The 25,205-nt window shown below is 45.2% G+C and overlaps 1 protein-coding gene across 1 annotated transcript; it reads left to right on the forward strand.

The window, feature by feature from the left end:
- The first annotated feature begins 9,727 nt into the window (after window positions 1-9,727).
- LRIF1 (ligand dependent nuclear receptor interacting factor 1) lies at window positions 9,728-21,090 on the forward strand. Its single transcript, XM_075722381.1, has 4 exons — window positions 9,728-9,792; window positions 15,759-17,274; window positions 18,842-19,117; window positions 20,441-21,090. The coding sequence occupies exons 1-4, from the start codon at window positions 9,728-9,730 to the stop codon at window positions 20,906-20,908; spliced, it is 2,325 nt and encodes a 774-aa protein (XP_075578496.1). The 3' UTR covers window positions 20,909-21,090.
- The last annotated feature ends 4,115 nt before the right edge of the window (window positions 21,091-25,205 follow it).

Consider the following 25,205-nt stretch of genomic DNA (forward strand, 5'->3'; position numbering starts at 1 on the left):
GCAGGACACCCCGAAGCATCTGTGGCTGTGGATAAGCCCACACCAGAGCAGGTACATCTCAAAGTGTCTGTGGCCGTGGTTGTGTCTGTGCCACAGCAGGTGTACCTCTGAAGGGATTGTGGCCCAAGCATAAGTCCACACTGGAGAAGGTACACCTCAAAGCATCTGTGGCTGTGGGTAAGTCCACGCGGCAGCAGGTGCACCCTGAAGCATCAGTGGCTGTGCATAAGGTCATGCTGGAGCACCTCAAAGCGTGTGGCCATGGATAAGCCACGACAGAGCAGGTACTCCCCTGGAGGGGCCACAGCCATGGGTAAGGCCATGTTGGAGCAGGTTTACTTCTGAAGGGACTGTGGCTGTGGGTAAGGCCACGCTGGAGCAGGTCGATCTCTGAAGGCATTGTGGCCCATGGAGAAGGCCACGTTGGAGCACGTCTATCTCTGAAGGCATTGTGGCCCATGGAGAAGGCCACGCTGGAGCACGTCTATCTCTGAAGGCATTGTGGCCCATGGAGAAGGCCACGCTGGAGCACGTCTATCTCTGAAGGCATTGTGGCCCACGGAGAAGGCCACGCTGGAGCAGGTCGATCTCTGAAGGCATTGTGGCCCACGGAGAAGGCCACGCTGGAGCAGGTCGATCTCTGAAGGCATTGTGGCCCACGGAGAAGGCCACGCTGGAGCAGGTCGATCTCTGAAGGCATTGTGGCCCATGGAGAAGGCCACGCTGGAGCAGGTCGATCTCTGAAGGCATTGTGGCCCATGGAGAAGGCCATGCTGGAGCAGGTGCACCTCAAAGTGACTGTGGCAGCAGATAAGTCTATGCCACAGCAGGCATACCCCTGGAGAGACTGTGGCTCATAGATAAGGCTCCACTTGGAGCAGGTAGATCTCTAAGGGACTGCAGTCTGTGGATAAGTCCAAGCCAGAGCAGGGGGAAGGGGAGGAGTTCATTGCAATGTTAAACCCTATGGTCTGGTCCAAAGGGACGAGGGGTGGAGATTGTAATGGAAATACCTTTAAATTGTTGTAACCCAGGATCTGAGGTGCATGTTACAGGAATTACTATAGCAGGAACCACCTAAACCAATGGAGGACAAGCCTTACAAGCAGCAGCGCAAGTGCAGCAGTGACCCGACCTGAGTTGGCTTTGGTGCCCAGTAACTCCATGCAACACACCACCTCTCCTGTCCTGAGTGACCACCATAACAGATGGAGCCCAAAGTAATGGACTCAATGAACTCAGTGGACGTTTTGTGGAACATTTTATGGACATTTTACAAGAGTGGCCCATAGACTAAGGGAATCAAATCTGTGTATTATATCAAAGGATGGGAAGGGGGGCGGTGGTTAATGAGAATGTATTGGATAGTGTGGGACCTGAGCATGACGTAAATGGTACGGAATGAGGGGTGGAGAATGTGCTGGTTTTGGCTGGGATAGAGTTAATTTTCTTCATAGTAGCTCGTACGGGGCTGTGTTTTGGATTTGTGCTGAAAACAGTGTTGATAACACAGGGATGTTTCTGTTATTGGTGAGCAGTGCTTACACAGAGTCAAGGCCTTTTCTGCTCCTCACCCCACCCCACCAGCGAGCAGGCTGGGGGTGCGCAAGAAGCTGGGAGGGGACACAGCTGGGACAACTGACCCCAACTGACCCAAGGGATATTCCATACCATATGACGTCATGCTCAGCAAATAAAGCTGGGTGAAGAAGGAGGAAGGGGGGACGTTTCGAGTGACGACGTTTTGTCTTCCCAAGTAACCGTTACACGCGATGGAGCCCTGCCTTCCTGGAGGTGGCTGAACCCCTGCCTGCCGATGGGAAGTAATTCCTTGTTTTGCTTTGTTTGCATGTGCAGCTTTTGGTTTACTTATTAAAGTGTTTTTATCTCAACCCATGAGTTTTCTCACTTTTACCCTTCTGATTCTCTCCTCCATGGCTGTGTGGGGCTTAGCTGCCGGCTGCGGTTAAACCATAACAACACCACAGCGGGAAGAAAAGAAGATGGAAAAGCTCATTTGTTGAGCTAAAGACAGGGAGTTCACTTACCAATTAGTGTCATGGGCAAAACACCCGACTCCAGGAAAATTAATTTAGTTTATTGCAAATTAAAATAGATTTGGATGGTAAGAAACAAAGACAAGAATTAAACGACCACCTTCCCCTCACCCGCCCTTTTTTCCCCAGGCCAACTTCACTTCTTCATCCCCAACTCCTCTACCCACCCTCCGCCCTGAGCAGCTCAGGGGTGATGGGGAATGGGGGATTGTGGTCAGTCCATAGCAGCTCCTTTCTGCCACTCCTTCCACCTCACACTTCTCTCCTGCTCCAGCATGGGTCCTCCATGGGCTGTGGTTTCTTCAGGAAACATCTACCTGCTCCCGCATCAGGTCGTCCACCCCTGCAGCCCTCCCACTACCACAACCTGGACACATACAGTAGTGCCGGGGGAAATTTTGCCTTCTGATTCACAAATACAGGCAGTTTTGACTCATTCTATTGCTTGGGGTGGAGGGAATTAATGGGAGATTATGGTCATGGAGCAAAAGAGAGCGGACAGAATACAAGAAGGTCTTTCAGTCTGCTCCCAAAGAACTTCAAAATCAGTAACAAGAATCTCTCAAGTAGTTTTTAAAAATCTTCACTGATAATATAGTATCAAGTACCATGTTTGGCAACACTAGTGATTGTTAGTTTTTTGGCTGGGAGCTGATGAAGCAGCTGAAGCATTGGGAAGATGGGATTTGGGTTGATGTGAAGCAGGTTGTATTTCATGCCACTGAGAGCTTTAGTCCATGCGCGAGGGTTATCTTAAAATCTGACTAAATGCAAAAGCCTAGCTCTGAGGTCCTAAATTAGAGGTCAGCCTCTGTCTCACCCAAGGCTTCTGCTGACCAATAACTCTAATGACCATTAATATTAACTCTGATTGAGTTAATCTTAAAATGGGCACCTAAAATAGACAGCAAACTTGAAAACAGTCCATTTTTCTAGACTGGCTATACAGGACAATTAGCAGATATGGACATCTACACTGCAGGTATCTGGAGAGGGATCGGATGAGTCACTCCTTTTTTCATACTAGCCATACAAGCTAAGTCCCCATCAGAGAGAGAGAATGAGCCTGTCAACGCAGATGGAAGAAAAGAGCTTTAGCAAGCTGTTCTTAATAAAATGGAGAGGAGTCCAACATGTGCTCAAAGTTTCATGTCATTTCGACAATTTACGGTTGGTAAAAGCAAAATTTTAACAGATTATTTTGAAAGTTTTCCCTTCCATGAAATACAGACACTGCAAATCTTGGAGTCTGTATGAATTGATTTATAAGGACTTGTCATATAAAGTAATTTATGTGGCAGGATACCTCTAGGGAATTGAAGGGGAGATAGGTGATAGAGAAAAAATGATGAGAGAGAGAAAAGTAAGTGCTGTGGGTAAGGTGAGGTGGACAGGAGTGAAGGGATCAGTAGGTGGATGAAGGACTGAGAGCTAATCCAGTGTGGAATTTTATTCGGACAAGCTAATTAGATAAGCCAGTGACTCATGTTGGAGAAAATGAAGCAGTGCCAGCAGTGTGCCCAGGTGGCCAAGAAGGCCAACAGCATCCTGGCTTGTATCAGGAATAGTGTGGCCAGCAGGAGCAGGGAGGTGATTGTGCCCCTGGACTTGGCGCTGGTGAGGCCGCACCTGGAATACTGTGTCCAGTTTTGGGCCCCTCAATACAAGAAAGACATTGAGGTGCTGGAGTGTGTCCAGAGAAGGGCAATGAAGCTGGTGAAGGGTCTGGAGCACAGGGCTGATGGGGAGCGGCTGAGGGAGCTGGGGTTGTTTAGTCTGGAGAAGAGGAGTCTGAGGGGAGACCTTATCCCTCTCTACAACTACCTGAAAGGAGGTTGTAGTGAGGGGGGTGTTGGTCTCTTCTCCCAAGTAACTAGTGATAGGACGAGAGGAAATGGGCTCAAGCTGCGCCAGGGGAGGTTTAGGTTGGATATTAGGAAAAATTTCTTCATGGAAAGAGTGGTCAAGCATTGGAACAGGCTGCCCAGAGAGGTGGTGGAGTCACCATGGAAGTGTTCAAAAAATGGGTAGATGTGGCACTTTGGGACATGGTTTAGTCTAGTCTACCCTTGATTGGTTTAGTGTAGACTTGGTAGTGTAGGTTAATGGTTGGACTGGATGATCTTAAAGGTCTTTTCCAACCTAAATGATTCTATTCTATTCTATTCTATTCTATTCTATTCTATTCTATTCTAAGCAGGAGTGAAAAGGCAGACAACATCTAGGATGGTTGTGAGTGTAGGGGACGGATGTCAGTGAAAGGGTGAAGACTCACTAGCAGAAGGAGGCTAGAAAATTGGAGTAAGTAGAGGTCAGAGATGTAGTGAGCTGGAGAAGTCAGTTGAAGGGGATGCAGAGAAAGTATGGGTAGAGAAAGGCAACTGATGTCTTGTGGACTTCAGGGGCATGGTAAGCAGGGATGAACTGAGGGGAGAAGGGAAGACTCTAGGGATGATGGGATGATTTCATGTGGAAAGAGAGAAGAGGGGGCCACTGAAATCCAATGAAAACTGGAACGTCACATTTGCCATGAGTGTGTATAATTCCTCCTTTCTAATGCTCTCCTAGATTTTAACAATTTGAAGGTCAGAGATTTCCTGACGATGTTGTAGTTTGTTTGCTCATGGATGCCTAATAGAGGTCTTGTCCAAGTGCTTGTCTAGTCTCCCCTCAAAGCAATTCTGGAGGGAGGGACAGGTGGAGCTTATTCAATGGCGGAGGCAGAGCTGATACAAGTGGGCAGTAACTGAGGATATCTGTTAACGAGACGGCTTGGAAGAAGTAGGTTCAGTATGAGTTAAGTTCAAGGCAATTAAAGAATATCAGAGCTAGCAGCAAGGAGATGTAAGCACTGAGGAACAAGCAGAGTTGCTTCCTGAACAGTAACTGGGAGTAAGAGATCCATACACAGCAAAGGGGATTCCCAGCAAGGAAAAAGCACGGGCAGTCAGTTGGGTAGAGACGACAGATGGAGCATGTGAGAAGGCTGGGCCATCAAAGCCACAGTGTCCTGTGCACAGTGCCACCCATGGCAGGATGCATAAGTGCCACGGGAGTTGGTACTGCTTTGAAAGCATTGCTGCCACCATTATGTCTGAAGTGGCAAGATAAGCCACATGGGAAAGCCTACCTGGATGCTGTCCTGGGGGCAGCTATTTTGATGATCTTCCTGTGCCAAAGGAATTGGGGGGAAAATACATCGGAGCCTGGGCAGCTCCGTTCTGCCTTCATGTGACTGTTCAGTCAACTCCCGCCTAGATTTTGGCTAACACAGCTCATGCTAAGGCCTCATGTATGCTGGCAGCAGCACCATTAGGTCAAAGCGAGAGCACCACGTAGGCAGGACAGGTGGCCAGAAAGAGCTGAAGGGTCATTATGCAGCCATTATCCCCTGCAGATTGCTGTCTCCTGCAGCCATCATCTTTTGTCTGGCAGTTTCATCAGAATATGCTAACTTATGGAAACGGTATAGACCAAACCTCCAAGCTGGAAGGTATAAAACACTAGTTTACCCCAAAAGCTTTTGAGGTGGATCCAACAGCAGCTGGTCTGCTGAGACTTTCATGCTTCACAGTGTGATACAGGGGAGCCTGCACTGTGATGGAAGAGGAAGGATAAGCTCTCTTACTGTTGGCTAGGTAAATAATTCTTTTTTTTTTTTTTCTCATAAGTACACGAATTAAGAGTTATGGGTTCTAAGTTATGAAACCTTATGACTTGAGTGGTGAATAAGTGAATTCATGTGGTAGACTAGTCTGGGCAAATGGGATTGAGCCCTGTTTGTCCTATTTGTTTGTTGTATTTCTTAATGAGCTCATGAAATAAAGTTTAAACCATGGAGTACATTGTCCTGTAAATTTGAGAGAACCAAATGCACTGTGACTCTTCAGAAAATGTGTTAGAGCCCAGCTCAAAATGGATGGTGAGACAGTAACAGCATTTGTGCCTACAGCATGAGAGCTTGTGTTCAGTCCTGTTGGGCATCTTCATTAATCATAGAACTGTAGAATGGTTTAGGTTGGAAAAGACCTTCAAGATCATCAAGTCCAACCATTAACCTAACACTACCACATGCACCACTAAACCAATTAAGGGGGGAGTCATAATTTCATGTTTGCTGGCTTGGTGGCTGGATTATTTTTTAATGAAAGTAAAACTATAATAGAATCATTAAGATTGGAAATGATGATCAGTCCAACCATCAACCCAACACCACCATGCCTACTAAACCATGGCCAAAGTGCCACATCTACACGTTTTTTTAACACCTCCAGGGATGGTGACTCCACCACCTCTCTGGGCAGCCTGTTCCAGTGCTTGACCACTCTTTCCATGAAGAAATTTTTTCCTAATATCTAATCTAAATCTCCCCTGATGCAGCTTGAGGACATTTCCTCTTGTCCTATCACTAACCACATGGGAGAAGAGACCAACACCGACCTCACTACAACCTCCTTTCAGGTAGTTGTAGAGAGGGATAAGGTCTCCCCTCAGACTCCTCTTCTCCAGACTAAACAACCCCAGTTCCCTCAGCCGCTCCCCATCAGCCCTGTGCTCCAGACCCTTCCCCAGCTCCGTTGCCCTTCTCTGGACATGCTCCAGCACCTCAATGTCCTTCTTGTATTGAGGGGCCCAAAACTGGACACAGTGAGGTGCGGCCTCACCAGTGACGAGTACAGGGGGAAAATCACCTCCCTGCTCCTGCTGGCCACACTATTCCTGATACAAGCCAGGGTGCTGTTGGCCTTCTTGGCCACCTGGGCACACTGCTGGCTCATGTTCAGCCACCTGTCAACCAACACCCCCAGGTCCTTTTCTGCTAGGCACCTTTCCAGCCACTCTTCCCCAGGCCTGTAGCATTGTGTGGGGTTGTTGTGACCAAAGCGCAGGACCTGGCACTTGGCCTTGTTAAACCTCGTACAGCTGGCCTCGGCCCATCGGTCCAGCCTGTCCAGGTCCCTCTGCAGGGCCATCCTACCCTCCAGCAGATCGACACTCCCACCCAACTTGGTGTCATCTGCAAACTTACTGAGGGCACACTCAATCCCCTCATCCAGATCGTTGATAAAGATATTAAACAAGACTGGCCCCAAAACTGAGCTCTGGGGAACACCGCTCGTGACCGGCTGCCAACTGCACTTAACTCCATTCACCACAACTCTCCGGACTTGGCCATCCAGCCAGATTTTTACCCAGCAAAGAGTACACCTTTGGAGAATGCTGTGGGAGATGGTGTCAAAGGCTTTACTAAAGTCCAGGTAGATGGCATCCACAGCCTTTCACTCATCCACTAGGCAGGTCACCTGGTCATAGAAGGAGATCAGGTTGGTCAAGCAGCACCTGCCTTTCATGAACCCATGCTGGCTGGGCCTGATCCCCTGGTTGACCTGCACATGCCTGTTGAGTGTACTCAAGGTGAACCGCTCCATAATCTTCCCTGGTACCAAGGTCAGGCTGACAGGCGTGTAGTTCCCCGGATCCTCCTTCTGTCCCCTTTTGTAGATGGGCGTCACACTGGCAAGTGTCCAGTGGTCTGGGACCTCCCCTGTTAACCAGGACTGCTGATAGATGATGGAGAGTGGATTGGCAAGCTCCTCCGCCAGCTCCCTCAGCATTCTTGGGTGGATCCCATCTGGCCCCATAGACTTGTGAGCATCCAGGTGGTGTAGCAGGTCATTAACTGCTGCCTCCTGGCTTATGGGGGGTTTATTCTCCTCCCTGTCCCTGTCTTCCAGCTCGGGGGGCTGAATACCCTGGGGATAACTGGTCTGACTATTTAAGACTGAGGCAAAGAAGGCATTAAGTGCCTCAGCCTTTTCCTCATCCTTGGTGGCAATGTTTCGCCCCCACATCCAATAAAGGATGGCAATTCTCCTTGGCTCTCTTTTTGTTGTTAATGTATTTGTGAAAACATTTTTTATTATCTCTTATAACAGTGGCCAGATTGAGTTCTACCTGGGCTTTTGCCTTTCTAATTTCTAACTATCTGGATAATGGGGCAGAGTGTACCTCAGCAAGTTTGCAGATGACAGAAAACTGGGAGGGGTGGCTGATATACCAGAAGGTCGTGCTTCCATCCAGAGGGACCTCGACAGGCTGGAGAAATAGGCTGAGAGGAACCTCATGAAGTTCAACAAAGAGAAGTGCAAAGTCCTGCACCTGGGGAAGAACCCTCCCCTGCACCAGTAGATGCTGGGGTCCACCCAGCTGGAAAGCAGCCTGTCAAAAAAGGGCCTGAGGGTCCTAGTGGGCAGCAGGTTGGACATGAGCCAGCGTGTGCCCTTGCTGTGCAGAAGGTGAGTGGTATCCTGGGCTGCATTAGGTAAAGTATTGCCAGCAGGACAAAGGAGGTGATCTTTCCCCTGAGCTCAGCACTGGTGAGGTCACACCTGGAATGCTGGGTCCAGTTCTGGGCTCCCCAGTACAGGAAAGAGTCGAACGAAAAGCCATGAAGATGGTGAAGGGACTGGAGCATCTCTCATATGAGGAAAGACTGAGAGAGCTCGGACTGTTTAGCCTGGAGAAGGGAAAGCTGAAGGGAATCTTACTAATGTATGTAAATACCTGGAGGGAGGGTGTGAAGAGGACAGTGCCAGGGTCTCGTCAGTGATGCCCAGTGCCAGGACAAGAGGCAATGGGCACAGACTGAAACACAGGAGGTTCCCTCTGAACATCAGGAAACACGTTTTCACTGTGGGGGTGACAGAGCACTGCACAGGTTGCCCAGGGAGGTTGTGGAGTCTCTGTCCTTAGAGATAGAAGCACCTTGGCCAAACGTGTGAGGGTTGGTGTGGTCGCTGGGGTCTCTGTGGGGACAAGGACAGGGTCTCTGTGGGCAAAAGCCTGGAGCAGCGTCACCTCCTGCCTGGGCCGGGCCCCAGCGCCAGGGCTGCCCCTGGCCTGGACTGGAGGCTCAGCCCCATCCATCCCCAGGACCTGGCACGGTGATGGCGGGGGGAGGCCAAACATGGGGCTGCCCTGTCCCCCCATCGGGGCCATTGCTGGTGATGAAACCGGCCATTTCCAGCCTCAAAACTGGCCATTTCCAGCCTTAAACCCAGTCATTTCCAGCCTTGAAACCGGCCATTTCCAGCCTCGAAAGCGGCCATTTCCAGCCTCAAACTCGGCCAATTCCAGCCTCAAACCTGGCCATTTCCAGCCTCGAAAGCAGCCATTTCCAGTCTCGAAACCGGCCAATTCCAGCCTCAAACTCGGCCAATTCCAGCCTCAAAGCCGGCCAATTCCAGCCTCGAAAGCGGCCATTTCCAGCCTCGAAAGCGGCCATTTCCAGCCTCGAAAGCGGCCATTTCCAGCCTCGAAAGCGGCCAGGCAGGAAGCAGTCCCTCACTGCCTCCGACTACTTCCGGCCGCCGCCGGAAGCGCCGCCGCCGCTCGCTGTGCCGTTTGCCGCCGCCCGGCGGCGCCGCGCTCCACTTCCTCCCTCTCCCGGAAGTCGCCCGGGCGGAAGTGGCCAGCGATTGGTGGCGGAGCTTCGCGGGCCCCGGGGCCGCGCCCCGCAGAGGCCGGGCGGGGGGGCGGGGCGAGCGGAAGTGACGCGCCGCCCCCGCCCCAGCCCGCCCGCCCACCGCGGCTGTTGTCCGCCGCCGGTGCCGCGCTCGCGCCCCCCGCGGCGGGGGCAGCCCGGCCCCTCCCGCCGCCGCCGCCGCGCCATGTCCAGCCGCCCGCTGGGGGCCCCGCGGAGCCGAGAGGAGCGGCCGGGCAGCGCCACGCAGTTGTGAGTACCCGGCCCCGGGCGGCGCGGTGCGGCGCGGGCCGGCCCGGCGCTCGCCCCCTCCCGGCGTCGGGCTGAGGTAGGCGAGCGGCGCCTCCGCAGACGGGCAGCCGCCGCCCCGCTGCCGCTGTTCTCCCGGACAGCTCGGGAGCGCCCGGCACGGCCGAGCAGGGAGAGACCCGCCAGGTACGGTCCCGCTGCCCTCCCTCCCGCCCTCGGCGGGGCCCCGCCGTGCGCCTCGGGGCCCAGCGGGGTGCGAAGCGGCGGCGCGGGAGGGGCCGGCTCCGCCGCCCGCCCCCTCCCTCCCCCGGGCGGGGAAGGGGTGAGGTGTCGGGGGAGCACCGCCCTTCCCGGCGGAGGAGGGGGAGCGGCCGAAGAGGAGGACGGGGCGGTGGGGGCACGGCGGGGGAGGCGGGCGGTGGGCCTGTCGCGGTGCCTCTTCCCGCCGCGCTTGCGCCCGTCCCGGCTCTTCGCGCCTCCGCCCCAGCGTGCGGCGTGCTCGCCCAGCGCACCTGCCTGGCCCGTTCGCTGTCGGGGCTTTGCGTTTGCTCGAGGCCCGTGAAGTCGCGGTGCGGTTAGGCTTGTGCTGGAGGCGGCCAGGAACGTGAGAGAAGGAAGAGGGATGTGAGATGCGGGGCTCTAAGCTCTTGCAGCGGTAGGACAGCTTTATGGCAACGTGTTAATTCAACTACAACATAAACGTGCGACTGTAGATCCTATGGACCAGCCGGGTCAGCTCAGTTGGTGAGAGCGTGGTGCTAACAGCGCCAAGGTCACGGGTTCAATCCCTGCTCACTGCAGGGGGGTTGGGCTCGATGATCTCTCAAGGTCCCTTCCAACCCAAAGCATTCTATGATTCTATGGGAGCTGGATAATACTGATTTTAATCATGCCAAGGAAATTTTCTCGGCTGCCTAAGACTCCGTGTTTACATTCCTGCTCTAAACTGGCAGGAACTCAGCGGGGGCTGACTGCTCGAGTCGTGGTTTGGCTCCTGATGCATTTTGCGCGTCTCTCCGGAATTCTCCGGTTGCTGCATCGGTTCGGTGCAGAGTTTCGGTTTTGCTTGTTAGAGCCGCGGCGTTCCTGTGGCCGTGGGATGTAGCTTTGGCGCTGTTGACGTTCTCTGCCATTCTGCCAAAGGTTTTATGGCTGAAATAGGACCTGGTCATTGATCGATAGAACTGTGGTTTGTAATAAAGCACAGGGACCGTTTCCTGGCAGTTAGCACATCCTAGAGTAATTATCTGTACTCCAAGGAATATTCCACAATGGATGAAAGGGTTTTCATACAAAATCATTATCAAACAGAACTTGTTTATTCTGCCATTGTTGAAAGCTTCTGGATTATGATAAAACCCCAAGCCATTAGGAGTGGTTTGGACCTAAATGCTGGACAGGATTCCTAGCTTCGTATACAAACTCAACATAAATTTTCAGATTTCTTTCAGGTAATAATAACAAAAATTATTTTGTTACAATAGTCAGCTAATACATGGATTGGATACAGCCATATAAGATAAATACAGACTACAGTCAATTAATTTTGCTTTGTCTCTAGGTGTATGCTTCCAATCTCTAATAACTGTTATTTTGCTGCTTCCTGGATTCAATTTAGCCCATTAAAATAAATTAAGTTGGTTCTCTGAAGTTTGTAGTGGCTTGTAGTCCCCGTTTGATTTATTCATATTCATAGAAAATGAAAGTTGTCTCTCAAGTAATAGCTCGGAGTCAAGGAAGACTAAAAAGTAGCTTGCTTCTGCAGAAAAGGAATGTTTCTTCTGACAACTTTGAAGTATAATTGAAGCTTGAGCGAGTCTTTCTTTTTTTATCTCTGCTGATATATTTTTGGACAGCATGATCATGATTTCTGTTGTAGTAATGTCTTGCAATGCCATGGTGGTTGCAATGGATTTGGTGAATGGTTTTATTTACTGAAAATATTCTGAGGGTATTTTGTTAATGCAAAAATTAGGGACAGAAAATGAATTTTTAAATACTGAGTATTTTGTTATTTGAGCTTGTTGCTTTGTAGGAGTAATAAACAATATAGGATGAGAACTGTAGACAGTAAAATTGGTGTGCCTGATCACATAAGTGAAGAAAACAGGAATTCTGTTTCAAATGAAGGAAATGTAGGCTATTATTCTTCTTCTTTTTCTAGCTTGCTAGAAATAAATAAATAGATCTTTCTCTTTCTTTCTGTTATCTCTGTTTTCACAGCTTGCTTAATGCCATTTCCATTGTTGATGAGGAAGATTTGAATATTGCCATGCAGACTATTTACCTAAAGAAATAATGACCTTTTTTGGTCAAGAAAAATGTCATCTAGTTGACAGTTTCTTCTGTGAATGTCACAGATATATATATATATATTTTTAAAGAAAGCAGCCTACCTGAATTTGATAGTTTCTGTGGTGACATTAGATAAGATTTCTACCAGTCCACCACTTCCCCCCCGCCCCCTTCCATGAGCTTATTGTCCTCAAGTTCTGCTCAGGCATCTGCCTTATATTCAAGCCTTGGGCCATGCTAAAGTATCATAACAATAGAAGTATTTCTAAGTGCTAGTGTATGAGATTTGAGGAGGTTTATATTTGTGAGGGAGGATGAAGAGGAGAAAGAAAACTCTACCTCAGTAATTGTGGGAAAAATCCCCAAATTGGCATGATTTGCAGAATTCCTTTTTTTTTTTTTTGGAAAAGAAATTAGCCTGTTCTTAAACTAAATTAATCTGACAGTCTTAAAGGGGGATACTGATAGATAGGTTTTTTCATGCTGCTTAAGGGATTCTTAAAACATATTCTTCAAGGAAATAATGGCCTGCAGAGTGAATTAAAATAGCTTCTAGGTTTTCTCTTCATCACTCAATAATGTATGAAAAAGCTGAAAATTTTTTATTTTATTTCTGTAACATGAAGCGTCAGCCCTGGTTATTTCTTTATATCACTTGGAAAAGTCTTTAGTAATGTGAGGTATATATATAGTGAAGCATTTTCAACTTGTATCTGAGGTAGCAAAAGCATCTAAAAACTTTGATGATGACGTGTTTCCTTCCTCTTTCATAGATGTTTGAGTAAATATGTGTGAATACAACTTTTCAATAGCTCGTCTGAACATTTTCTTTCCTTCTTTGTCTATCTTTTAGCTTTTTGTAATTCTGCAGTCCTGTAAGTAGCAGCTATTTGTTTCAAATAAAAGAATGTTATTTTCCAGAAAACTGTAATTTGGGGGTTTCTTGCTCTTTCTGCATAGAGCATGAAGATAAAAAGCTGAGGTTGTCTTCTGTAATCATGAAAAGCAGAATGATCTGGAGTTCAGACAAACTGGATTTTTTTAAAGGTGGTTTCTTTCTCAGCCTACTTAAAAGATCCTGTTTGTAGCACAGCGTCAAAACCAGTTTTTTTAAGTCTATCAAAAGGAAGGTGAACAGTGACTCAAGGTAGAAACGAGAAGAGCAGAAATGAGCACTGGAAACCAGCATTGCTGCTGAAGAAAATATTCATGCAAATGCATCCTCTATTTCATCTCTCTCTTTCCCTCTCTGTTTTTCTTGCTTCCTCTCTCTTTGATCTGCTCCCCCTCCTTTTGCCCCAAAGTTAGAGGTATCCCCTTGCTTTGACAGGTGGAGGAGCGTGCCTCTTTGGAGGTTTCTTCTGCCCTTGATGCCTATTTGCAGTGCTAGTTAGTTAGAGTGGAGGTAAGTGCCTTTTGCTCTGTAAAAGCTGTAGTGGTTCAGCAGTTCCATGTCTGTGGAAATTGCTGAAAACTTCCTTCTGAATTTGCCTTCAGAATATTACTATTTATATATAGAACACGAGAAAAGTTGAGACTGTAGATCACGGGGTTATTAAAGAAGCACTGAGAGATCCAAAGCAGGGATATAACAGATACAGATGCAAAAAGCTGTCCAGAAGCTCAGTGCTGGTCTTCCTAATTTTGCATTATCAGTAGTGCTAGGAGGTTTAAAGTGGTTCCAAAAGTGAGTCTTTTCTGCTTTAATTAAGTTTAAACGTTTCTAGTCGCTCTTTGTTTGAGCAAAAATATTTCTGTAAGATGATTACCTTTCAGTGCTAGTCCTTCTCAGCTGTCATTTCTGATTCTAAAACATCCAACTCCATTTTACTACTAGAACGTCTGATGGTAGCTTCCACTAGGAACCACGTGGTATATTGCCCATGTTTTCATTTTCAGTACGTTATTGTTAAAATGAAAGTATTGCAGAATTTCCTGCCCACTGCACTGATAAATCATGTAAATGTCTGCTTTTTTTGCACAGTATGCCTAGAAGTGAGGCATTGTACCAAAATATTGGACGTGGGAGTTAATTCTAAGGTTACAGCAAGGAAAGCTCTGCGTGTCTAAAGCCTTTATGTTTTAGACAGACAATAACATGGTTATTTATGTCAACCACCAAGGGGAATGTGACCCCTCAGACTGTAGCAGGAACTGTCCAACTCTGGGATTGAAGAGCATCCTTGTGACTTCTCACTTGATGGGAAAAGGCAATGTCTTGACTGACTTCTTGAGCAGATACAACGGTGGGACACATGAATGATATCTCCTAGTCACTCTGTTCCAAGCTGAGTTGGAAGCCCAAACTGTAACGCTTCACTGCCAGAAAAAATGCCAGTGTTTCAAAACTACTTGACAGTAAACAGAACACAATGCTGGACAGTCATCTGGACTGGGACTGGGTAGTAATCTCATGTCCATGTTATCAATGCATTTATTGATGTAGAAAGTCAATGGGACAGAGCTAGAATGCTCTTGGTGATTGAAAGTGGAGTTGGCAGCTTTGTCTTTTAATCATTCTGGATCTGATGTCAAGACCATGAAACCTACTTCCAGTTCATTTGGTCTCTTCTTTAGTAGTGAGGGAACCTCTGTTTTGATCATACATGTCTCAACATGTCATGTTGCTTCTGCAGTGCTTTGGGTATTAGATTATTCGTCTGAGAGTCCAAGAGTTCTTTGGGGAAGATGCCTGCATTCAGGCAAACTCACTTGAAGTGGGAAAGATTGTCTTGCAATGGACCTGAAAAATCTTGGCATTTGAAGCAGGCACAACTAACTTGGTTTGACAGGGTTCTGTCTGTGTGCTGTTTCGAGTTCCTATCTTCACCTGCAAAAAATCTGTATTCACTCTTCAGATTTCACTGCGCTGTTTCCATGTATTCCTGCTCTTTTTTGAAGCCTTTTCCTTCCTAGACTTAGACTTCTGTTCTCATAAATGTATGTACCTTGATAATATTTGAGGGTTTTTTTTTTCATCTCTTTGAAGATGACCACCTTTGTAGTCCGTATCTGCCTAAAGAATGAGTGGGCAGGTGAGATGTAGGCATATGAGTTGGTCACCCTACATCCTATTCCACAAAGTAAATGTGTTCTGCATTTTAATTTCTTTTTTGTATGTATGTGTCTGAAGTAATGTCTGCTTCCATCTTGCCATGCAACTAATCTGCCTATATTTTCCTGAAGCTTTCCTGAAATTCATACTTCATAGCACTAAGGAGGGGTATTAATAGTAACAGGGAGATGGGAAAGCAAAAAATAGGGCTTCTCTGTGAAATCTGGAGATAATGTTTTTCTTTTTCAGAATGAAAGGCCCTGTAAGTAGACGAGGAGGATAATCTAATGTGTTTTCTTGGGTCTTTTAACTTATTTTTATCTGAAAAGGATGCCATTTCTTGCTACTTTGTGATGTAAAAGTTGGACATTATTTTCAGATAGTCTGTGGTATTCTGAAATGCTAACCCAAAATGTACACTGAGTAGATCAGTATGATTTTTGCCAGTGAAGTTCCTGAAGATTACATCTGGCATATTTCAGTAGTTAATCTGCTTCTAAGGCGTAACAGTGCTGGGTATGGAATTCACTGATGCACATTAATTAAAATATCTATGCTGTGTTCACTTACGCTATCTTTCGTTTTTCTTTTTCTTTTCTCTTTTCTTTGTTTTGTTAAGTATTGCAGGCTGTATGTACCGAGTAGTTCAGACGACGGGACCAGATGGAAAAAATCTTCTGAAATTACTTCCAATTTTTAAATCTTCTGGAACCTTTGTGCCAATAGTTCCGTCTTCAGCCATGCCAAATAATTCTAAAGCGAGTATTTCTAGTCCAGTCCATCTTACTTTTAAGACACAGCTTGCCAGTACTACTGCATCTTCATCTGTTAAGATACCTGTTTTTCAGTCTCCTGATCCTGGAAAGATTATTCTTACAAGGACATTAGACAAACAGGAAAGTGTTAGGGCAGGTTCTGAAAAAGAAAGCTTAATTCCAAAATCAACTGCTAACATCCAGAACAGTTGTGTTTCAGTTGATAGACTGTCTTTGCAGAACATTGCTGTAACAAGTTCATCTAACCAGAGTAACACTGCATACATGTTGGTAAACACAAAAAGTCTTCCAGTTACTGTGAAGTCTCCAGTACTGCCCTCTGGCCACCACCTCCAGATACCAGCTGATGCAGAAGTGAAATCTGTCCCAGCTTCTTTTTTACCACCTGCCATACAGCAAAAAATACTTGCGGCTACAGCAACAAATGTGTCTGGAGGAGCTGACAGTACAAAAATGCCAACTGTTATTTACGTGTCACCAGTGAACACAGTGAAAACGGTAATTCCCAAGCGTTTGCAAGCCATTTGCCCAAAACCTGCGACAGAAGTTTCAAAAACATTAATAATGACAGCTACACAAAAGGGAAGTAGTTCTTCTCCTGAGACAGTAACATCTGATGGTCAGCAGCGCCAGCAAACTCCAATGAAATGGATTGTGCAAGAAAGTCCACAGTCATCAGCGCCTTGCCTTATTCCTGTAAAGTCATCAAATAATATGGCTTCCAAGATCTTGAAAACTTTGTCAGACATGAAGAATGTAGAAGTTAACTCTGCAAATATTTTACCACTCTGTTCTAGTGGTCCTGGTGGAAGCCAAACAAAAATTACGTCTATTAAAGATAATGCTCTCGTCATGTACAATGGGAAAGTCTATTTGTTGACCAAAAGAGGCTCTGATGTTCTGTCAGCCCAAGCTGACAAACAAGCATCTTCTTCTTCTGATGCTTCACTTAAAAATGAAACATCCAAGCTAATCGATTCTACTGCAGTCAACAAAATAACCAATAAAGTAGTGAATCTGGTATTATCAAAAAACAAAGTAATGGTGCTGTCTCAGAAAGATGCAAACCCATGTACAAACTCAAAAAATTCTTCACCAACTGGCTTAAGAAATGACTTACAATCTACACCTGCAACTCTGGTGACACCAAGTGCTAATCAGCAGAATTCCACTGTAAACCAGAGAAAGAGTTTGCCCTTCACCGAGAGCATTTCAAGTGGAGTGACCCTTATTACAGCAGTAGGGACACAGGAAAATGTATGCCAAAATGGCAAAGAAAAGATTAATTCCCCCAAAGCAGCAAGTGCTGTTTTACCTCAGTGTAAGCAAGAGTGTGCTTTCAGTGAAGACTGGCAAAAGGTAACTTTCTCCAGTAAACATGCCCATCTCAGTCTCTGCTGAATTGTTATATGGTCCTGGTTCTATTTGAAAGAAATGGCTATTAATAAGTTCACAGATTTTTTGTAATCAGCTGTCCTGTCACTGGAAATGCTGGTCTAAAGTGTGGTTCTATTCAGTAGATGATCTTTTTTTTTTTTTTTCAATAAGATTGCACTTAGTGAGTGAGAAAATGCATAAAGAAAAGAAAGGGGCAGGGAAGAGATGACTTTGTTTCCTCACAAGATAAATTGTCAGTAACAACTGAATCTGTAGGAAAGTTTGAGCTCTGGGAGCTATCTGCTTTCTAATGTTGTTGATGCCACATTCTTACAGCACAGCCATTGTGTTGTAGGTGTGACGTAAGGTAGAGAAGTTCACAGCTACACAGGGGAAAACAAGGTAGGAGAGCTGGGTTTGTCATCCAGAGACAAACTCTGGTGTTGCACCAAGTCAGGTCCAGTCTCTGCTAGCTCAGACAGCCAAAGGCAGGAACTGTGTTTCCTTACTTTCATGCATGATGGGGAGGGATCCACCTCCTTTGACTCATGGTTTCATGTCAGGCAGAAGAAACTCTTGAGATCTTGAATGGCTTTCCCCCTTCAGGCTGGACCTACATATTCTTTTAAGATCGTAACATCAAAAATATGTAAAAAGTCCTTAGCCTCAAATCTCACAAACTCTACCTATGAAGGATTGTAGCTCCAGTTTTCGGTTGCTCAAGAGGCCAGAATGAATTTGCCTCCAGATAAAAAAAATCATTCTGAAGCTAATTTATACTTGCTTTTGTTGACCAGGCAGAAAAGAAGTCTCAGATAAGCATATTTGTGTGAATTTTAGACATTTAATCATTGCAACAGACTGTAGGGCCTCTTTTTTGATTGTTCCTCACCTGAAAAATGGTTAAAATAGACTTTTTTTTCTTCAGTGCTGTGTGATGCCAAGTGTTAGCATTCTCATTTGTTTTAACTAATAGGAAATATAGCATATAAAATGTTTGCTGCTTTTAGTCCATAAATTTGCAAGCTCATGGATTGCCAGACATACTGATGTGAGATTGGACTTGAAGATCAGAAACAGCTCAGGTTGCAATGAGGTTAGATAGGAGAGATGGCTAGTAGTGCTTTGTTAGTATTATCAACCACAATACAAATATGAAATGCATTCAACAGTCTGAAAGTGACACTGTAAAGACACTGTCTGATCTTCAGTTATCTTCCTTTGTTACTTTGAAGTTTTAGAACAGCTGATTCCCTTGTTGCTTCTTTTACTTCTGTGGTTTACTAGTTGGACTGTGCATTTTCTGGATGTTCCACAACATACTTGGGGTTTTAAATAACTAACAAGAGTGTTAGACCTATGGTAATAGGTATATAATTTCTCACAATTGGCTTGCCTGTGTTAAATGTAACTCTTGGAGAATGGCAGACAAAAGAAATGTTCACCTGTCTTCCTGGTGACTAGTTTTTAGTTTATATGTATGGAGAGAGGAAGAGAGAGAGTGTGAGAGAGTGTGATTGATGGCACTCTCACTGTTTCTGTATTTCAGATCCAGTGTGAAAAGATGGATTCACCGGGAAAGGTTCAAATCAAACACCAAGAGAAGCCACACTGGAAACAATACTTGGAATTAAGGAAAAAATTTGGTCTCTCTAAGGAGGAGAGAGTGTACCTTAAGAGAATACCATTAAGGACCTCCTATGAGAAACCAGAAGAAAGGGTTTGTTCCAGTAACAGCTTGAAACAGAAAAATGATTCTTGCAGTTCGTCGTCGTTAGATGTGGAAATAACAAATGAACATCAGGAATGTGTTAAAGAGGAAAAGGTATCTTGAAATTTTCCAGTGCTAAAATGCGTGCTGCAACACATTCAGAAAGCAGTGTATGTATAGTCCATACAGAGCTGCATGTTTATTATCCTTGTACCCCTGGATTCATCAGGGCAAGTCAGTAATTGTTACGGTCCCTGTGAGAATTGTTCCTGGAACTTGTTTGTGTACCACAACAGAGTTCTGTGATTTCAGCATGACTTGAGTACCATCTAAGAATTTTTATCCTCTTTTCTGGGTTCCGCTGGAGGAAATTTCAAGAACAAATGCTTTGAAGAAGACTGGACCCTCTAGTTGTGGCTGAACAGTCAAAGGGGATAGTCTTTATTGGAATAGAAACCATACCTCTGTATCCTGATTTATATTTAGCCTTCTGCAAACAATTATGTTTATCCAGTAGTGCAATGGATATAAGCAGAATAATAGAAGAATAATTTCTTGTGAGGCTTTACCCTTGAGTTTGAAATCAGTCAAGTGCCATTATTTCAAGGCACTTCAGTCACTCACATGACTAGGTGTGGCTGACTTCCAAAGAGGGGTATCCACTTAGTCACGTGTGGTTTTATTAAAAGAAATTTACCTGTGTACTTGTCTAGTCTTTTAGAGTTACAAATGTCTTTATAAACTTAGTCCCTTGTCATTGGCTAGGAACTTGCTTGGGCCCTTCTGGAAAGGTTCTCTTAATGTAAGGACTTCCATCTTAATGCATTAAAATGATTTTACCCATCCAAAGTAGTTCTGTTCAGCCATAGTGTTCTAAATTTTCTTTTGTATGATTCCACTTTACCCAGTCAAAGGCTTTCTCAGGTTTTAATAGTTCTGTCTTAAGAGCCCTGCTCTGAGCAGATCTGCTGGCTGCTTTTAGTAAAGTACGTTAACATTTAAATAACAAAACACCTGGGAGGAATGCAGCCTTATAACAGACATTATTGTTAATGTTTGACCTTTTTGCAAATGTAAGCATGAAGAATTCTTCTACGTTTTGAATTTTCCCATCAGATAGAAAGTTCTTGTCTTTACACTACAGTTAAAGAACTTAAGCAGCAACAGGAGATGATAGGTATGCGTAGGAAAGGCAGAAGTGCACTGCTGACTAAGGAAGGAATTCAGTGTTCTGGAGTTGTTAACTGGGAATCTAGAAAAATACTGAACATGGAAGTATGTTTGCTCAAATTGCTAAAAGAAACATCTTCCATATAGTAATTCTAACAAGTTTGCAACAAGTAATGTGTAATTTGTGCTTAGTGAGCTGTGATGTTATAATGTAGAATGATACTCAGTTTAACAGAAGTATATTTTGTATGTTTCTTGACTGTACAGATAATTGTGGATCTGGAAGAGGATTTAACTAAGAAAAGAAAAATAAAATCCTCACCACTGTCAGACAGTGGAAAGAGAAGGAAAACTTCAGTCAAATCCACCACAAGTCCAAGTTCAGAAAATACCATCTCAAGTTCCAGTGTACATAACAGAAGTGTTTCACCTCCACCTGTCTTACTGCAGGAAAGTGTTTCCACAGACTTTGTTATATCGCCTATAGGGAGGGACTCTGAGCAAGACCCATACTCTCAATATAGTGACGTTACAGACTCAAGTATTCCAGTTTTAGTGTCTTGCGAAGGTGATACTTCAGTTCTTGAAGGTTCTTTCAGAGATGATGCTTTCCCTTTGACTCCCCCAGACTTGGATGAAACAATACGGGATGAAAAAATAAAACGACTTAAACAGCTCTTGAGAGAACGAGAAGCAGCGCTTGAAGAGATGCGTAGAAAAATGCAGCAAAGCTGAAATACTGAAGCTGGTGATCTGGACCATACTCATTTCAGTGACTTCAAGAAGAAATTCCTTGTTTAAACGAACATGAATTATTTCTGGTAGATGGAAGATCTTGATGAGATTTACAGTATGTTTGTATTTAGAAAAGTACAGGTTTATTGTTAAATGGCAGAAATAAAAGACTTGGACCGTCAGATTCTGCTTCTGGGACATATATATCAAAGAATACAGAAGATAGGCATTTTTGTTAGCGTATATTCTCTATATTTTGAATTGAGGGGTTTCTGTATTGGTCCTAGCAAATAAACTTTCCTGCTTTGGAATTCTGTGGCCTATCTCATAGAAACTGAATGTAAATTGCAAACCCCAATTGTAGATACTTTTTTGTTTTCCTAATGTTTTATAGTGCATGACAACTTTTGTGAATTCCTGCAAAATGTCAATTGTCATAAAAAAGTCAATGGTCAGTGTTTAATAAACGCTATTTAAGTGATCTGGGAATTAGACTTTAGGCAGTAATAATGCAGACATTTATACAAAACCTCTTGGATATCGGAAAATGGAAGCAGTAGAAACCCCTGCTGACAGTTATCTAGGTACGTGCCTCTTACCAGTATTTTTGTAAGCCTTTATAAGGCCTTCGCCAGCTTTGCAATGTTGAAGTTTGGTTGTGGCGTTATTTTTGCAGGGGGATGTGTATTTCTTTGAAACAGAATTATATTGAATAATAACTTGCTGAAGCGAAAAAAGCATATTTCTTTATCTAGCGGCGGTATCTTTAATAATACTTGAGTATCTTTTCCATTAATTCGTTCGGTCATTATTTGAACATGTCTCTTGCTACCTTCATTTGATGCTACCTTAGTTTTGCATTGTAGGAGAGAATGTGCACTCAAACGGTCTTTGCCGTAATTGTTATAGTAGTGTATTTACTCAGCATATTCTGTCATGTGTTGTATGGAAGTCTTTCACTACTCTCTGTTGTCCATGTCATTGAATCTTGTAAGCCCTTCTGCAGTTCTTCAGTCTTTATTGTTCCAGCCATGAACAACTGTTTTGTCAACAGAATTTGTCATTGTTTTTTTCTTGTCCATTTATGGTTGTATTCAATATTACTGATCCCTGTAGAACTCCATTGCTGATTTCTGTTCATGGGAGACTTTTCCTACTATTCTTATTTTCTGTATTTTAATCAAATTTTCATCTGCAAGGTTTTTCTCTATTATCGTGTGGATGCCTAGTGTATGTATAGGGTTTTGGCAAAGGATGTTACTTTGAAGATGTATCTTTGGAGAGCCTAGTAGACTCTATCACCCCTATGTTCCTTATTAGTATGCATCTTGACAGTGTGAAAAACTCAAGTGGATTAGAGAGGCAGGACAGCCTTTTACAAGGGAAGAAAAAGATGGTCCCTGCTCTGAAGAGCTTGAGGTAGAGAAGTGTAGGAGAAGATGATACACCAAACACGCAATGGTGGGTGAGAAGGAAGGTATATAATGGAACTAAAGTCTTTAATGATTGAGATTACTGTGTAAGAGGTAAGTGCCTGTGATAGAGCAAGCAAGCGAGGGTGATACTGTCGTGGACATCCGTGGGTTCACTGTGTATGGAGTGAGTGAGTTGGGGCAGAAATCTTACAGTTTAGCATAGGGAAACAGACACCTAATGGAGGGCTGATGCACAGCGGAGAGAGTGATGTGAGTGAATTGGGCCTCATGACCTACGTTATCATGCAGCCCAAGTATCGCAGAGCTAGGAGCACATGCCAAACAGCTGAGCACCTGAGGAAAGGACTCTTGGCTGGACCAGGGGCCTGCATCCTGTAGCCTGACAGTGAGGCTGAGTTGCTTATGGAGCAGATGTGCACAGATGTTGTGTGTCCTTTATTGGTAAATGTGCAAAGCAAAGAGGCTCATTTATGGGAGATGAATTTTTTTGAACAGCCAGCGATACCAGTGAGGAAGATGTCTGTCTGCAGTCTCATCTTTGCTTGTTCCAGAAAGCATGGAAGAAGCCTGCCTGTCAAATATGAGCAGTAGAGAGGAGGCAATTGTTTTGTGTGAAAAGTGGGAATGTTCCCTGCACATGTGTGGGTGTGATGGGTTGACCCTAACCAACTGCCAAGCACCTACCCAGCTGCTCGCTCACTCCTCTCTCCTGCAGGATGAGGAGAAAGAAGGCAGACAAGACTTGTGAATGGAGAGAAAGTTTAACAGGTTAGGGAAAAGCTGCATGCTGGCAAAGCAAAATAAGGAATTTAATTAATGTGTCCCATCAGCAGGCAGATGTTTAGCCATTTCCTGGGTCTCAGCATGCATAATGTTTACTTGGGAAGACCAATACTGTAACCATAAACATCCCTGCATGCTCCTCCTTTCATTAAGCTTTTATTTGCTGAGCATGACATCATAAGGTATGGAATATCCCTTTGATCACTTTGGGGTAACTGTCCTGCCTATGTCTGTTCCCAGCTTCTTGTCCATCACCAGCCTACTTGCTGGGAGGGATGCAGAGTGAGAAAAAGAGAAAGCCTTGACGTGCAAGCACTGTCTAGCAAGTAGCCAAAATACTGGTGTGTTATCAACACTCACCCTCACAATCCAAAACACAGCACTGCATGGGCTACTATGAAGAAAATTTTAACTCCATCCCAGCCAGACCCAATATGATGGGATGGCAATCAGAAAGGAGATAGAAGCACCCTTGGGTCTTGTATCTGGTGCTGCAGTCACCTGTTGTGATAGTCTTCCAACAGACATCACTCGCCTATCCTGTCTTCTGAGAAGTCTTGCCTCTATTTTCCCATGATCTCCAAAAAAATTAATGAAGCCGAGTTCACTTAACCTCTCTTTTCACTGGGAGGATTCCAGGTTTGATGTCCTATGACACACCGCCTTCTTTCTTCTAGAACCTCTTTTATCATAGTGAAGTGGTCCGTTAGCCTCAGTTTTCTCTAGAGACAATGGTAAGATATTGAAGATTTGGAGAAGAATCCTCACTGCAACGTTTTGAAGAAATGTGACCAGTAGGATTTAGTGGAAAAAAGCCGAATGGGCTATTTCCTTGCAATCTAGTAACGGAAAACACTCAGTGCAATTCAGAAAGACAAAGCCAAGGCATCTGTGGAAGAGAAAGAGATACCTGTCTGGGAACGACATCAATGCAAAGTTGAAAGGATCACTGAGAGCCAAGAGAAGCCACTTGGTGTGCTGATGCAGGAAAGTTGCGCCAACAGCAGGAGCAAAGGGACTTCCAACAGCCAAGGACCTTGCAGGTTCTTGGAACTGCTCCTCATCCAGACGCATCTGTAGCACAGATTCTTGTTTCTGCACAGTTCATCCTTGAACTCCTATGATCCATTAAGAACTTATTTGTGACAGAAAAATGAGGGTCCTGGGAACATTGGCTGTGGCCCCAGGAGAGAAAGTTATTGGCAGCCATCCCTGTGTGCAGCCTTGGATGGCAGAACGCATTGCAGTTACACACCATGCTTGCTGTGTTAAGTACATAGCAATATGAAAACCATGGATTTAGGCTATGAATTAAAACTATGACTTTCAAGCAAATATTCAGGAAGAGTCAGTGGAAGACGTTTTAGGAATTTCTGGGTCCAAAGAGCAAAGGACAAAACAGACTGGGAAGCAAAGACAGTACTGGGCCAGTTGCCAGCCTCATCCTAACCTGGTGACTTGGAGTATCTGGACAGAACTATCTATGTGCAAAGGTGTTACTTTTCAGCTAGACGACAACCCACCACAGCACCGGGATTTCTGTATGAGGATGCAGATCTTCGCAGAAGTCTGTCCTAGTCATTTAGCCTGAGAGGCCACCTGGAAGCTGGGCACTGTAGAGTCCATCAAGTCCGGTTTCTTCCTGGCAAGCCAGCAGTCAGCTGGTGGGGGTGGAGGTGTGCAGAAGAACTAGAAAATGAGTGTCGTGGTTTAGCCCCAGCCAGCAACTAAGCACCACGCAGCCGCTCGCTCACTCCCCCTGCCCCGGTGGGATGGGGGAGAGGATCAGAGGAGTAAGAGTGAGAAACACTCCTGGGGTGAGATAAGAACAGTTTAATAATTGAAATAAAGTAAAATAGTAATGATAGTAGTAACAAAATAATAATATACAAAGCAAGTGATGCACAATGCAATTGCTCACCACCCGCCGACCGATACCCAGCCAGTTCCCGAGCAGCGATTGCTGCTCCCCGGCCAACCCCCCCCAGTTTCTATGCTGAGCATGATGTCACATGGTATGGAATAGCCCTTTGGTCAGTTTGGATCAACTATTCTGGCTGTGCCCCCTCCCAGTTTCT

This window comes from Pelecanus crispus, chromosome 17 (assembly GCF_030463565.1).
Source record: "Pelecanus crispus isolate bPelCri1 chromosome 17, bPelCri1.pri, whole genome shotgun sequence".
Classification (NCBI taxonomy): Eukaryota; Metazoa; Chordata; class Aves; order Pelecaniformes; family Pelecanidae; genus Pelecanus; species Pelecanus crispus.